Below are 12,640 nucleotides of genomic sequence, written 5' to 3' on the forward strand. Positions count from 1 at the left end.
TCAACTGTATTTTTTCCCTTCAAAAAGCAATATTTTATCAACACGCGAAATTCCTTTTTATCCATTTTTTTCACAATAACAAAAGTTGCTTCACTAAAAATGCTATAAGTCACAAACTAATGATCCGACAGCCGTCAAATTTATAGACGCGTCTTTTGAAGGTTAGGACTAACTGAAAATCATATGGACTTAGTTCTGGTGCCGCCATCTATGTGTCAGGCCGGGGACTTTTCAATTGACCCTATATATGATACTAAAAATGCACCGAAAAAGTTACTTTTCTGGGCCTCAGATAACCGGGTACTCGGTTAATGGTTCACGTCTTCGTTTTGGCGGGTTTCCTATTAAATACCACTCTCATCAACTTTCCCAACCAACCATTGATACCCGTTCGGATACTAAAAGAAGTGCCGGATTCACTGTGTACCTGATCCAAATCGGGTACCCAGCTCCTCTCTATATAATACCTACGAGAGGAATTTTGTTACCCTTGAGTTAGTTTAATTCCACAAATCTAGACGTTATATTATGTGAAATAGTTACGTTGAAGTTGAAAGTACAACAGTACATTGTTTAATAACGACTTGGCTCTCCCTCTTTACCTTTGTTGTGTGTATACAAGTGCAAATTTCGACATTACCATAAACAGATCGGAAGTAGCACAATTCCCGCGATGTGCGTTATTAGTTCAGAACATCTGCGAGATTATGTTGAGATTCTGGCAGGAATGCAAACAGCCTTATTTAAACAACCAAGTCGTGTTATAAGAAGGATTCTGTTACCTCTCCACTTTGTTGCTAGCTAGGAACTTATACGAATATCGACGAAGATTTTCCGCCACATAATATTCGTGGCTTTTCCAGTTTGAAAAGATATCGAAGGAACAATATTCAATGGAAAATGGAATTATTTTGTAGGCTTAATATAAGGAATATAAACTTGCATTTTCTACACATTAAATAGCAAATCTATGACTGGAAAACTTTGGAAATGTTGCAGAACACTAAAAAGCTCAAACCCCAATGTCAAAATACGATACTGCAAATGTTTGAAGAATTTTTCGGTAACAAAATTACCTTATTCAGGGACTAAGAACTTAACAATAGTTTCAGAAAGATTACTAATAAATATCACTTCTTCTCCGCGGTGAGCAGTCACCGATCGGCGATGAAAAAATTAGAAATCTAAGAAGTCAGATAACTCAGGATGGAAGGAGCAGTAGAGATATGAAACAGAAGATAGCACAGGTTCTAATCGCCTTTAACAACAAAAAATCACTTCTATGCTCGCGAACGGTTAATTTAATGCAAGGCGCCGCACGGGTGAGAAACATGTAGAGTGGGCGCGGCTAAAAAGACAAGGTCAGAAGATTTTGAAAGAGTGTTATAGGCGAATAATGAAGATATCGTGGATAAAGGTCAGAAATGAGGAGGTATTAGAAGGAATAGCAGAAGAGAGATCACTATGGAAGTGAATAAGAAATAGGCGAGATAGGTTGGTAGGACACCTTCTCAGGCATGAAGAGCTAGTTACATACATATTAGAAGCAGAAACAGGAGTTATGAGGAGTAGAGGTAGTACTATATTAGATTATGTTCACAAATAGTGAAGATTGTGGGATATTCTAGTTTTAGGGATATGTGAAGATTATCCCAGAATAGAAAACAGTGAAGGTGCGTGTCCAACCAGTCTTAGGACTGACGACCTTATGAAAACGATGATTGCTAAAGGTATAAAATAATGAAAAGTGGTAAAAACGGTGTTGGTATTTATTTTGGTTAGTCAGGAATTTGAAATTGATAATTTTGTATACAATATTTTAAATATCCAAATTTTAGACATATGTAAGTTAAATTTTGTTGCCAATGCATCAAATATGGATCCCATTCTGTATATAATGATTACTTTTCGTTATTTTCAGTAGTTCTTTTTCAGTGGATAAAAATTCTATTTTCACATGCTTCTGTACACGTAAGAAGCTCTTAACAAAATTCTATTCATCATTTTCATGTTAAATTTCCGTTTTCAAAATAGCATCCTTCTGAATTTTTAGCTACGTGCTCTATCTGTTTCAACTGGAGNTTTTCAGTAGTTCTTTTTCAGTGGATAAAAATTCTATTTTCACATGCTTCTGTACACGTAAGAAGCTCTTAACAAAATTCTATTCATCATTTTCATGTTAAATTTCCGTTTTCAAAATAGCATCCTTCTGAATTTTTAGCTACGTGCTCTATCTGTCATTTTTAAACAAAACTTTCTGGAAATAAAACTGAATTATAATAGTAATTTTGATAAGGACGATTAATTACTAATTAAAATTATTTCAAGCATAAAAATTGTTCTTGTCTTGGTGAACCTTACGAATGTGAACCCTCCCTTTCTTTACTAGTCTTCAAAATTGACTTAACATAATAAATAACCGAAACGTGCACGTAGCGTAGCTTAAAATCGGGGGATGGAGGTGGTACATAGCTGTGTGTGAATCGTTGACCGTAAACCCTATCTAGCGGCTGCAGTAGACGTGAGCACAGTTTATCTGCCTGTTACATACAGTTGCAAACTTCATTAATCTTGTATAAATAATTTATCATGTTTATAGTTGTTGGCGTTATGTCGTACGATATGAGACGGGCCATTTAATTAACTGTTTTTATTTATTACATTGTTAATTTAATAAAAAAAAGGGAGCCTTACACGACCTCGTAATTTGATCGATGTAATAGGTCACAGCACACATTGAAGTAAAATTTTCCAACAGAAAACATCATCACATGAGGAGTTTCCTTTTTAATATAATATAGATATCGTTTCTAATATTACATAATTAGGGCAAAGAATATGAACATGAATGCAAGAATAGTTGTTAAAATAATATTCCAATAAGAAATTTGGTTAGACGGTGAATAAGTCTGCCAACATAAGATCTGAAGGAGAATAAATAAAATATAAATTAAAGATGCAAATACATCTACTCGTAGACTTGTACATTTAAGCATTTATTAATTAATTAATCCTTAAGCTAAGCTACCAAAGTCTCTTGTTTAATTTGTAGATAGGTATATAAAACGACTTAAGTTGAAACTGATAAAGGTCGATTCACATTAGACGTGCCGGTCACGGTTTAGACACGGTCACATATTAGGAACGGCACGGAACACAGCGCATCGATAGAAATAGGTTTTGTTTCCGAGCATTGGAATTAAAATGCGCCCGCTGCCTCCGTTAACAAGTAAAGTGCGATACCTCGCAAACAGGTATTAAAACCATGAATGTAGGTCATCAAATAAGTGAGATTGTTCACTAAAAGTGCCCTGTTTCGCACATAGGTAAATCTTGTATCCAAATTTATTTATTCTTCCGTGTTTTCTAAAATTCCTCTTCTAACTCTCAGCACAATTCAAAACTCATCATCAGACGACTCTTCCATTGTTCCTGATCAGTGTGCGTTGCGTGTAGTTAAAAGATTTGCCGACTAATATGTGTTGTCAACAAATAAGTGCGAAATGCGAGTAAGGTCATACAACATATGTATCTATACTTACGTATTTTAATTGACTGTAATCGAACCGTGATCGATCCGTGATAAGACCGTGACCGGACTGATAGTGTGGATCGGGCTTAAGCAAAAATTGTAAATAATGTTTTATATAACTTTCTCAATATTTTTATGTATTTTTCCATTAGCTTTACCTTTGAATATTGTTTAAGAATGACTATATAAATATTTACATGCCTAGAAATGTATAAAAATTGGCATATTTATTAACTTTGAAACCCTATAACTTTTTAAGGGGGTGAGACTGCCACGAACTTTTTATGGTACAGTGGTGGGGGAGACCTCCTTCTTCGATCCCCCCCATCTAGACCTTTACCAGTTGTATTTTATTTATAGCAAACAATTTAACAGATTTTATTTATAAGTGAAGCTTTGTTACGTGTTGAAACTTATTCATAACTAACAGAATCAAAAACACAAAGTTTCAGAATAAGTAAGTGAAATTTAATTCCATACCTACAGAAGTTTTTAAGTAAATGTTTATGTTAGGCAAAACTTTATCTTTTATATTATTCCAGAAAATTACAAGACAACAAAATATTGAACATCAGTAGTAGTTGCGAACACTTCTACTATTAAAGTATTCGTAGCATGTTTTAGCAACGTCGTGATGTAATCGCACACCCTAGTATGCTATATAATTATAATAACGGCGATGTGAACCACCCCGCTCTAAGTCCCGATCTGCACCTGGTGGTTCTGACAAACTTCAAACTAAGATTTTATAATCATGTAAAATTGTAAGAACTTTAAGTAATCAAGCGAATATGTAAAATATTCGCAAACTTAACGAACATATAATGTGATAAAGATTTGCCAAGTTCTAATAAAATAGTATATACTTTCTATTTTTGTCACAATTATATAGATATAAACGATCAGCACTTCTGAGTGTGCTCTCATATTAAAGCAAATGAATTTCATGTCACACATGTTTAATTATAACTATACCAAAAATCCCTGTAACAGTTATAAAGTAGGTAGGTATAAGAGAAAGTCCAAAATATGCAGATTGCCGTAATTTAATACTAAAAGAATTAAGACGTGCCTGTTTTGCGCTAGTACCTATACTTACCGTCGGAAAATTTGTTTAAATTTTCCCGAAATTTATTTTCTACCTCGTCACGTATTTCCTGATACCTTAATGCGAAAAAAGCTCGTGGCAAATTCTAGTTACTGCCGCTTTTAATTTATCCAATATTTTCGGGAGAGATACGACGACACAAGAAGAAATTACCCCCTTTCTGACTGATGTTCCGAATCCGCGCCTGCTTCGATATTCAATTTGCATTTAAACATAGCGATACGCAAATGAGGTTTCATTCGAAATTTATGTAAATCGATCCTTTTCCAAAGGCGGCTGCGACGCGGCAGGTTTTGTGAACTGATCGACTGATTGATGGTAATTAATTTGTGGGCGTCGATTGAGAGTTGTTTTTCCATTATCGCCAGAGCGCACCACCACCGCCACTACCACCACCCCATCTGTTGATTATTATTCTTAGAAAAAGAAAAAGCGAGAGAAAGCAGACTCGTAAAACAAAAAATCATCAAGGATAAACCTCGTTGTTAAAAGCTTTTCGAAGTTTTGATATAATATGTGTCGCTGTTGATCTCGATCTCTTCTTTGTTTCGTTATCTATGGCAAAGTAGACACAATTTGCCCCATTTATTACTAAATGTGATATGCGTATGTGCGCGTGAAAGTCGATAGCACATGTTACTTTAAGTAAAGTACTTTATGCCCGTACAACTTCTATAAGTAAAAATTTTGTCTGGTTTTCAAATTGGACAAGTACATTAACAATCTGCCTTTCGTTTTTCCACTTGTCCGTTGAAGTTTCACTTCTATTATGTCTTGCAGTACACATTTCGTTTTCACAGGTTTACTGCAAATTATGATTTGGTTTTTACACAGACCGCAAATATAGGTAATGATGCCCAGCCACGTGGAGAACAGAAGTAAGAAAGCAACAGCTGAGCACAGCACACACCGCCGTGACTCCAGCGAACTCCCCGCTCTCCGCACGGCTGCGAATATGATAAATAACACTCTAATAAAAGGCTTGAATTTGAATTTTGATTAGTGCTTCTTAGGAATGCTTATTTTACATAGACAATAGAGCATTATGTACCATCAGAAAGCAAGAATATTTTCTTTGGTTAACTTTAAAAAAATGACAATATTTAACATCTTAAAAGTCGATTGAGACAATTCCATTTGCTTGCTTTTATACTATTTGAAACATAAATGCATACTTAAAGATTTAGCCGTTATAGAACAGCAAGGATAGAATACAAATTTTATCCTTAGGGGTTATAAAATATTTCATAAGAGTTTTACGAGACGAGGCTTTAAGAGCTTATTTTTCTGGCTGAGCAGAAAAGCACAAAAAAAATAGTTGAATAGTCCTTCCACAAAAAAATTTAGAGGTACCATAAACTATTTTGTTGTATCCAGTAATTGTAATAATATCTCAAAAGATAAGAAATTGCCGTCAATTCGCCTCCGCAATTTTTTCGTATGTTAAGCCCATTATCTATGACATAGCTGTGGTTCAGTACAATATGAACAGTATTTTTTCAATGGTTTGCCATGTTCAATGAAAAATTCGGGATTTCTGACCTCTTACAATAAATCCTTTCGGAGTGGCGTCCGTATGTCATCCGGTGATGAGCCATTACAACAATACAGATATACACAAATCTTGTGTCAAGCTCGATAAAAAACACTCCCCACGAGAGCAATTCACCATCGCCATCTGCTCTTCCATGTTTCGCATAGAGTCGTTTCAGTGATAAAAAATATAATTTTCATAACAATGAAATTTTTGGGTAGGTAGGTATAGTAAACGCAAGATTATACGAAATCGAGTTTTAAGTGCTCTATCGCTATAACCTATTGAAACATTCGAGTGCTCTTTATGCTTTACAGAAAATTGGCTATAATAGGATAAAATACATAAAAGTTAAAATTCAAAAGAATAGTAGGTACATTAGAAAATAATACAAATGGCGCAGTGAACGCCATCTGTAGCACGATGCTACATTTTAGGATTACGTATGCTCCAACAAGGTCCACTTGTGTGGATATCTACTTGCTGAAAACGAATCCTGGCGTAGCCAACCTCAACGTGATAGGCACGTTAACTTAATGGTGGTCTGTGTTCTGTCGAAACTGCCAGACACGGATCGCGATTTCGATCTTTTTGGATTTCATCAGCGCGTCGCAGGCAGCTCGGCAGAACACAGAGCATACGTAATCCTAAAATGTAGCATCATGCTACATTTGTAGTATTTTCTAATATGCACTGTTAAGACAGCAGGTAAAAGTTGGTCTGTGTTCTGTCGGAGCTGCCTGTAACGCGCTGATGAGATCCAAAAAGATCGAAATCGCGATCCGTGTCTGGCAGTTTCGACAGAACACAGACCACTTCGAATTATTTTATTTAATAGGTACATTGTTCAAGTACGTTGGGCACCAGATTTATTTAATTTAAAACTAATTAATCAAGAAATCGATTGATTTCGAATACAATAATCGATTAATAACATTAATAACTGTATTAATACTATAAATATGAAACACTTTGACATTTAATAGGGTTGAATATCAAATATTAATGTGAAAATCCAATTTTAATTTTCTTCCACTACAAACTACCTCAAATTAATAAGGGAAAATTTTTGTTGCTGTAGTCACACCCTTGCCGGGAATCGAACCCGGGACCTTTGGCTTTACGCACCAATGCTCTGACCACTAAGCTTAATGTGACAACAGCAACAAATTTTTCCTTTATTAATTTGAGGTAGTTTGTAGTGCGAGAAAATTAAAATTGGATTTTCACATTAATGTTTGATTAATAACTGTGTCTGGTTTAAAAACCACTTAGGTAAAACTGAGTAATAAAACATTTTTATTATTAAGTAAACTATGTGGTTGGTTTTCTCAGTTAGTACCGCTATTAATTTAAAAATTCTGATGAAATTCTATATTTCCATTAAATAGCCTTTCAAACGAAAAGGGAAAACTCGACTGAAATGTAACTTTTTTATTACTTGGAACTTCTTTAAAGAACCACTAAATACATCAGACATAAAAAATTGTCGTATCTTATGTAAGAAAGAATTTTACTTAGGAAACTTGTTCAAAGAGAGATCAGCTTTTATTAAATGCTAATAAAAGATTACTGGCTACATTTAGAAAATTATGAAGATTTTAACGAAAAATGATTCGTGTTTGGAAACTAAATTACTGATAAGAAAAAGTAGTGATTGCTTAGATGTGGAGGTTGCCTTATTCAAATTTGAACAGATTCTTTGGGCGAAGTCCGAATTTTTTATTTTGAGAATTCAATGATAAAACATTAATGATTTTAACTATTGGTTTATTACATACTAATTTTGATATTTTAACAACGCCTTTATAGTCTTTGGGTATGTATATCGAGCCTGTTCAAAATTTGTTGATGTAAAATTCTTAGAAATAGGACAGGTCAATTCTAGAAACATAAGGGTCTGTCCAAACTTTCGCATACATACAGTGACGTACATTTACATCTTCGTAATAATTGAAAGTTCACTGTGTACATTTTTAATTAACACAAACTGAAATGTAATTATTTTAAACGGTTTGTAATATATCAATAATAACTAATAAGAATAAAAACAGTGTTGTTCTTAACGATTATTAAAAAACACGATACAAGAATCGAGAAAATTGACAGAATATTTCCTAATACACATGTGGGTTGTATTTAATTACCTGTTCAAATATATAGAAATGTGTTTCGTGAAGTATCTATCCAGCGAACTCAATTATTACGAAAATTTAAACGTACGCCCCTGCTTATATGCGAAAACCGGGGCATACCCTTGTGTTCCGAGAATTGACCTGTCTAGTTTCTGAGAATTTTCCATCAACAAATTTTGAACAGGCTATACCTATACACTCTTCATAAAAAACATACTAATGATGATATAAATGTTATAATTAACAAGGTTAAATACGTAATCCTAAAATGTAGCATCGTGCTACAGATGGCGTTCACTGTGCCGTTTGTAGTACTTTCTGAAACAAGGTATCTATTTGAGATTCAATTCTAGAATAATAAATGCTCCAAGGAAGATATCAGGATATCCAGACTCTTCCCCCGACGCTAAGAAAATATGTGAAAAGATGAATGAAATGCCTATGTTCCTTATTACGTTTTCTATTTTTTGTGTATATTTTAGCAAAATTACATTCTTCTTAAAACCATCAGTACTTTTACTTACGATCACAACCTAATAAAATAGAACCATTTAAAAATATTTAACTTACGCCACGTAAAAAAACCTCGCTTATCATTGTAAAACTTTTTTATGGCATATACCTATCGTTCTATGTCGAATAACAAGAGCAAACTATCAATAATAGCAGATATTAAGAAAGATACGTAACATGACTAATGGACATCTGTTTGTGATAAAGAACCAGTTTCTTTACATAAAAACACGAGCAACATTCACCATACCTACAATGTTATGCAAAGAAAAAATGTGAGAATATACGAAACTATTAAAGAAACTTTAACTGCGTTTAATTTATATTAAGAATTCACATTTTATTGAGATCTTAATTCAAATAGGTACTACAATTTAATAATTGGGATATGCAGGCAATTTCTTGATTGTATAAAATTGTATAAACAATAGAAGTACTTAAATACAATTTAAATAAAATCATTTTCTATTTTGTGTTATAGTGCTGTTAGTATTAAGCGGTCAGGTATGATAACGCCAATATTTATTGACAAGTAATATTTCCAAATCTTTCTTTAATTTCGTGTTAAATTAATAAGGATTTCATTTAATCATCGAATATTCTATTTTCTGAGAAATCATATAATCATATTTTTATCAATGAAGACGTTTACATTTCCCATTTTTACATCTACCTGATAACCATTCGTATGAGAACAGAAATGTTCCACTTGTCTTTCTAGTAATTTCGTCATAATTTACATTTTACTACTGCAATTTTCTTGAAAAATGCCGCATATAAGTTGATTTATAAACGTACTTATTGCACTTACTTTAGTATAAAACTAGAATAAAAGAAGTAACTGTTTGAATTTAAAACATTTAGGTGTTTCCAAAAAATATTACGGATATAAATAATTTCATATTATGGAAGCAACTATCAAATGCAATAATAATTTTACTCATTGTCAGAAATTCCTTTAGATATTGAATCAATTAATTGGCCCCTATGTGTAAAGTGATAATTTAAGTCAAAAAATAAAAAAAAAAGCATAGGTACTTGTGATCTACTTGTAAAGCTCTCTCCATCGATACTCCACAAACAGATGCAGAAGTAAAAGAATATTTTTGACCCCCGCTTCTATACAGGTATGATGCCCCCTTGAAATAAACGTTTTTATAACCGTAAATAATACGATTTTTATCTCTAAGTCAATTATTTACATACTGCATTTGAATTTTAACTCCATACCTCATGTTGTTTAGAAAGTTAGAAGCTCCTGACAGAAGGACTCTTGGGGTACGGAACATGAATTAAGTACTTATCATTTTAATGAAACTAATTTACACCTTTTTAAGAATTAATAAACGCCTATCCAACTGTAAAGCTTTTTATTGTTTCGTTATAATGTCGTAAGAAAGTAGATGTATCCTTGAAAATATTTTAGGTATTTATCCCTGATTATATAAATGGGATCAAATATCTAATTTCATATTTACATCTACCCACGGATCTTTCGTCTAATTTATAAGCTATTATTAAGCTTGTTATGTCAAATCAGAGATATCAGAGAAAAACATTCCTGTAATCCTTACCAGCACAAATAGGCATGATGTGTCATCAAATATTATATGTTAATTTAAGACGTCTTTAATCAAATTTCGAAATGTAAAATACTACTTTTTTAAAACAACTTTCATTACGTGTAACAGGTACATCCTGGTTAGGCAGAATAAAGTTCAAATAAATTGTCAAAAACTACTGAAAGCAATATCATGAAAAATTTGAATTTGGGGAGTAAGAGAAAGAAAAGGGAAAGAAAAAAAGAGATAACATGCAAAGGTACATAATTGAGAGAGTTAAAAAGTATAGCTACCTTGGGTGTTTGTTATGCGAGAATAATAAAGATGAGATACACATAGAAAATCAAACAGAGAAAACAAACAACATGTTAGGAAGAATTTGGGAAATTGGGTAAAAATTATGCACAAATAATTGATACCAAAGAATGACATTATTTAATTTAATAATCAAAAGTGTAATATTTTAAGGGGTTGAAGTATGGAGACGGAAGGAGTAAAAGACGTTTGAAAATATAGAAGAGAAATACATAAAGTGGATTTTAAACATAGAAAAAAGTACACCTGATTATATTGTAAGAAGGGAAATTAAATGTAATAAGGTGGTAGAAGAAACAAGAAGAGAAGTAGTAACATACGAAGAATAAGAGCACTGCAGAAAGAGGATACCTTTACGAATAAATATATGGAGAAAAAAGTATTGACAATTGGTATGGAGGAGAAACATGTTAAAGAGAAAGAAAAAGCCCTAAAAGAGATAATGATAAGTCAGGAGCAACTAGAGGAATGGAGAACCGAAAGAAGGCATATAGGGAATTTGGTAATGAAAAGGAGTTACGAAATAACGAGAGGGGAAGGTTTAAGGAGTATAAGAAGTGGAAATATGCGGAAGGGAATTTCTGTGGATTCAGTGGCAAGGGGACTTACTACCGGATATTTGAGGGAAGGAAACGATATAGTGGTAATAGCGAGATTTAGAATAGGGAATGAATGTTATGAAAGCAAGTACTGGATAAAAGAACAGGATACAAAATGCAGAATATGTGAAAAGGACAATGAGACGTTAAGACTTGTTTTAGAAGAAGGTGGGAGACTGACAATATTGAAAGAAATTTTAAAGAAAAGAAAAAGAGATAGGAAAGGTATATAAGAATAGTTAGGAAAAAAAGTTTAGAATTAGGTAGGAATAAGTAAAAAGAAAAAAAAAGTTATCTTGTTTTGTTGATGAAATTATAGAATTTTTTGTTGATTTGATGTAATACAACTAAGAAGGGGTAAGATAATAAGCAGGGAACGTTTTCGTTTTCTGTTTTTGTTATACTTAATTATAATTGTAGCATGAAGAATGGGAAAGAGAAATAAATGAAATTTAAATAACCATGGAAGTTTGAATAAAGTACAAAAACATAGGTGTACTTTAAATAAAAATAACGCATTTCTTCCTTTCATTATAAAAACATTTGTCGATTAATCACGACTTTGATAAGAAATGAAAAACTACCGACCTAGATAAGTACTGTTGGTAAGCACCCAAAAAACTTTAAGTGGATCCACCATCACTTTGTAGCGATCACTTGTCGCGAACAAACAACAGCATCGTTATTATCTCGTCTTGTAAACATCAGCGGACGATTAAGAAGAAAAACCACCGCACAATACCAATATACTACCAGAAGAATTACTGTCACGTATTAATTATCTCGCACTACTTAAAAATAATTGAAAACTACACTTTGCTGTCGGAATAATCCCGGTCGTCCTAATATCGCATCGGTCGTGCGAACAGTTGAATCGCGTATCCACCGCGCGAGATCCAACACACTAACGTCGCATCGCATTTAGTTTGCTAGGTCTGTCCGCTATCCGGACGACTGTGCTCGGCGTACGAGAATTCGAAAGCACCGCAGACTTGCGCGTCTATCTACATCAGACTCCTATATTCCACAAACATTCGCGACAACAACTTGTTACACAAGTAAATATGGCTAGTGTACTTACACGTATTAAGTACTAATTTTTAAGGATTCTATACCAAATAGAAAAAAAGCAACTTTACTTCTCATAGGTGTGCTATGTAATTATTAGAGTATTGTTTAATAAATGTTAAGGGAACGGTACCTTGTTTATCACTTTAGTTTTCGTGGATATGCGAGTAAATATTCTACTATTAAATACCACTGCCTTTTTCATTAAGAGGAAATGTCTTCATTTTCCATAAAAATAAAAGGTTTTAGAACAAAAAGTTACGTACTTTTGACA

The 12,640-nt window shown here is 33.2% G+C and overlaps 1 protein-coding gene across 5 annotated transcripts in view; it reads right to left on the bottom strand.

The window, feature by feature from the left end:
• LOC108744261 (neural-cadherin) overlaps nucleotides 1–12,223 on the bottom strand; it is a 261,954-nt gene extending 249,731 nt beyond the window's left edge. For all 5 annotated transcript variants that reach the window (XM_025976725.1, XM_025976723.1, XM_025976724.1 and 2 more), the window contains exon 1: nucleotides 11,887–12,223. In XM_025976725.1, the coding sequence (XP_025832510.1) occupies nucleotides 11,887–11,938 (52 nt within the window). In that variant the 5' untranslated portion in view covers nucleotides 11,939–12,223. The remainder of the gene's footprint in view (nucleotides 1–11,886) is intronic.
• Nucleotides 12,224–12,640: the final 417 nt, after the last annotated feature.

Source organism: Agrilus planipennis, unplaced genomic scaffold (assembly GCF_000699045.2).
Source record: "Agrilus planipennis isolate EAB-ADULT unplaced genomic scaffold, Apla_2.0 scaffold13, whole genome shotgun sequence".
Lineage (NCBI taxonomy): Eukaryota > Metazoa > Arthropoda > Insecta > Coleoptera > Buprestidae > Agrilus > Agrilus planipennis.